The sequence below is a fragment of the Cryptomeria japonica genome, chromosome 10 (genome assembly GCF_030272615.1).
Source record: "Cryptomeria japonica chromosome 10, Sugi_1.0, whole genome shotgun sequence".
NCBI classification, from domain to species: Eukaryota; Viridiplantae; Streptophyta; class Pinopsida; order Cupressales; family Cupressaceae; genus Cryptomeria; species Cryptomeria japonica.
The window spans coordinates 844,270,007-844,272,805 of NC_081414.1; the positions used below are offsets into that span (position 1 = coordinate 844,270,007).

The following is a 2,799-nucleotide window of genomic DNA, read 5'->3' on the forward strand; positions in this document are numbered from 1 at the left end:
GAAAAAAAGGCTTATGCCTTATTTATAGAATTTCTCTCTTACAAATTGTCTATTTCGAATCATTCGAATTTTTAAATTCATAAAATTAGAAAACCATGAATCTCTTAAGACAAACATACCTACCTTAAAGTCGGTTATTATTTTAATATATATTTTGACAATCAAATTTCAAAAAGAAAGATTCTAAGAGAAACTCTATCTGCTGTTGGGTCAAAAAAAAGATTAGTATACAACAGATAATGCGCCCTAGGGTGCAAAGACCCGAACTCAAATTAAAACCTAATGGGGCGCTGGAAAGTCCAGGTGAAACATTCAACATTCAATGGTGTTGCTTTATTCGTCGACATTCAATGTAGTTGCGTTATTCATCCACTCTGACCCAGTCCATACTGTATCATTACGCGTCTGCCTTTGAACGGCTGTTTCTTGTCGAGTAAGTTTACTTTTAATTCCACTTTGGCGATACCAATCCCCCAACTCAATTTTCGTTGGTATATATATACAGACAGATATCAAAACTTTTGTGAAAGTTAACAATAGAGCTCCAAACAAACAATTTAAACAAGCGATTTGGATTTGGGTATAGAAACAATGAAGGGAATGGATATTGAGGTGACAGTGCCCAGGCATTTGAGATGCCCCATCTCGTTGGAGATAATGAAGGATCCTGTCACTCTCTCAACCGGTATTACTTACGACCGCCACAGCATTGAGACCTGGTTAGATGCCGGTAACAATGTCTGCCCCGTCACAAGTCAGATTCTGCATACCCACGACACAATTCCAAATCACGCACTCCGCCGGTTTATTCAGGATTGGTGTGTGGCCAACAGTGGACGAGGAGTCGAACGGATTTCTACGCCCAAGGCACCTCTCGATCCCGTCCACCTCAATGCAATTCTCGCAGAGATTTCGTTCGGTGAGAAGGAATCCATAGGGAAATTGAGGAGATTGGGCATAGAAAGTGATACGAATAAAAAGTGCATCGCCTCCTCAAATGCATCCACTGTTCTCGCATCCCTTTTTGCCAAGCACAGCGCTGAGGCTTCGAATCGGTCGCAACAGTCTGCAGAGATTTGCGAAGAGGCTCTGGGAGCCCTGGTTACGACTCTGCCCTTGAATTCCCAGGCTGTGGATACTCTTGCCTTGTCCGAAGCCATTGCTTGTCTTGTGTGCAATCTCCGAGAGGGCAATCCGGAGGGAAAGAAAAACGCTATTACAATTATTCGGGAAATGATTTCCAAGGATAAATACAGAGATATCATAGGAAAAAGCGAAGGATTGGCAGAGGGGTTGGTGCAACTTCTGAGAGAGCCCATAAGCCCAGCTGTAACAAAAGCAAGCCTGGCCATAATATACAACATTGCCCTGAGGCAAAGATACAGGAGCAAGATCGTGGAGGCGGGGGCTGTTCCATTGCTGGTGGAGATGCTTGTAGATGGAGATCGGAGCATTTGTGAAAGGGCATTGTTGGCGCTGGATGTCCTTTGCTGTTGTACGGAAGGTCGAGCGTCTGCTTCTGCCCACGCTTTAACAGTACCAGTGGTTGTTAAGAAGATGTTGAGAGTGTCTAATTCAGCAACCGAATTGGTAGTCTCTGTTTTGTGGAATATTTGCCAGAATTCCTCCAACGGGGAGGCCATCTGCGAGGCTTTGAATGCCGGTGCCTTCGATAAATTGCTGTTGTTAGTGCAGATGGGATGCTGTGAGCAAACGAGGGAAAAATCAAGCAAGTTACTTAAACTTTTCAACGCCTATGCAGATGATTGGAAATGTGCAGAGACACTTAATTTGCATCATGTCAAGCGTTGCTTCTAAATTAAGTAATTTGGTGACAAGCTTCTCATGAAGCAGTGGAGAAACTGTCTATTGTAAATATGTATATTTTTCATATTCTGAAATTTGTTTATTTTAAACATTTATATTGTTGAATTCAATATTTTGAATTAATTTTTTTATTTTTTATATTTAAAAAATAAAATCCAATTCAATTTATTTATTAATAGGCGAGAATTTTATATAAAACATATTTCTGATAATTTTATAATTTTCTTAAATCTTTATATTTTTAAACTAAATGTTTCATTGAATATCCTATGGCTATTGCTCTCATCTATTATCAACAAGGTATCCCAGATTTGCTTTGGATTTTTTCAAGCTCATTCAAACCATGTTAGTTCATGTAGAGATTAAGTTTCATGATACAAAATGTTTTTCTAAATATTAGATTCTCATAATATAATATATTTAAGAAAGATTATAAATCAGATAAGAAATTTAGTATTAAAGATATTATGAAATTAATTTAATATATTCATTAACAAAAATTTATTGAACAAATTTGAAATAATTTATTTGTAATTTTAACATTTGTCTTTCTAAAAAGTCTCTACACATACCTTTTATAAATAAAATAGAATAATAAAATAAAAAGTAAATTTGTGTACTATTATATTAATATGATATCTAATGTAATTCTAAGCTAAATTTAACATATAATAGTTTGGGCCTCTTCCCATTTAATCTAATCAAAATATTTAACTATTAAGTTTAATAAATTTGCTTCTTTAATTCCTCATAGATAAGAAAATATTGTATTTTTGTATTGTTAGTGACGTAATGGGATATATAATATACTGGGATATCACACATGCAAAAGAGAAGTGATTATCTTCCAATAGAATTATTTTTGAATTACATTTTTGAATAAGTAGTATACTAGAAGTTTAATAAAATAAATGAACAATGAAGATAATTGATTAAACTTGATAAGTATCATATTTTCTTTTTTTTGAGTAG

General features: G+C 35.4%; 1 protein-coding gene across 1 annotated transcript; it reads left to right on the forward strand.

Annotated features, from left to right (window-relative positions):
• Positions 1-548: 548 nt before the first annotated feature.
• LOC131054450 (U-box domain-containing protein 21-like) lies at positions 549-1,853 on the forward strand. The gene has a single exon (XM_057988964.1). It carries the CDS (start codon positions 592-594, stop codon positions 1,816-1,818), a length of 1,227 nt encoding a protein of 408 aa, XP_057844947.1. The 5' UTR covers positions 549-591; the 3' UTR covers positions 1,819-1,853.
• The last annotated feature ends 946 nt before the right edge of the window (positions 1,854-2,799 follow it).

Bases quoted from the DNA above. Each gene is read 5' to 3' on its own strand.
- LOC131054450 (XM_057988964.1), top strand. From the start codon at position 592: ATGAAGGGAATGGATATTGAGGTGACAGTGCCCAGGCATTTGAGATGC.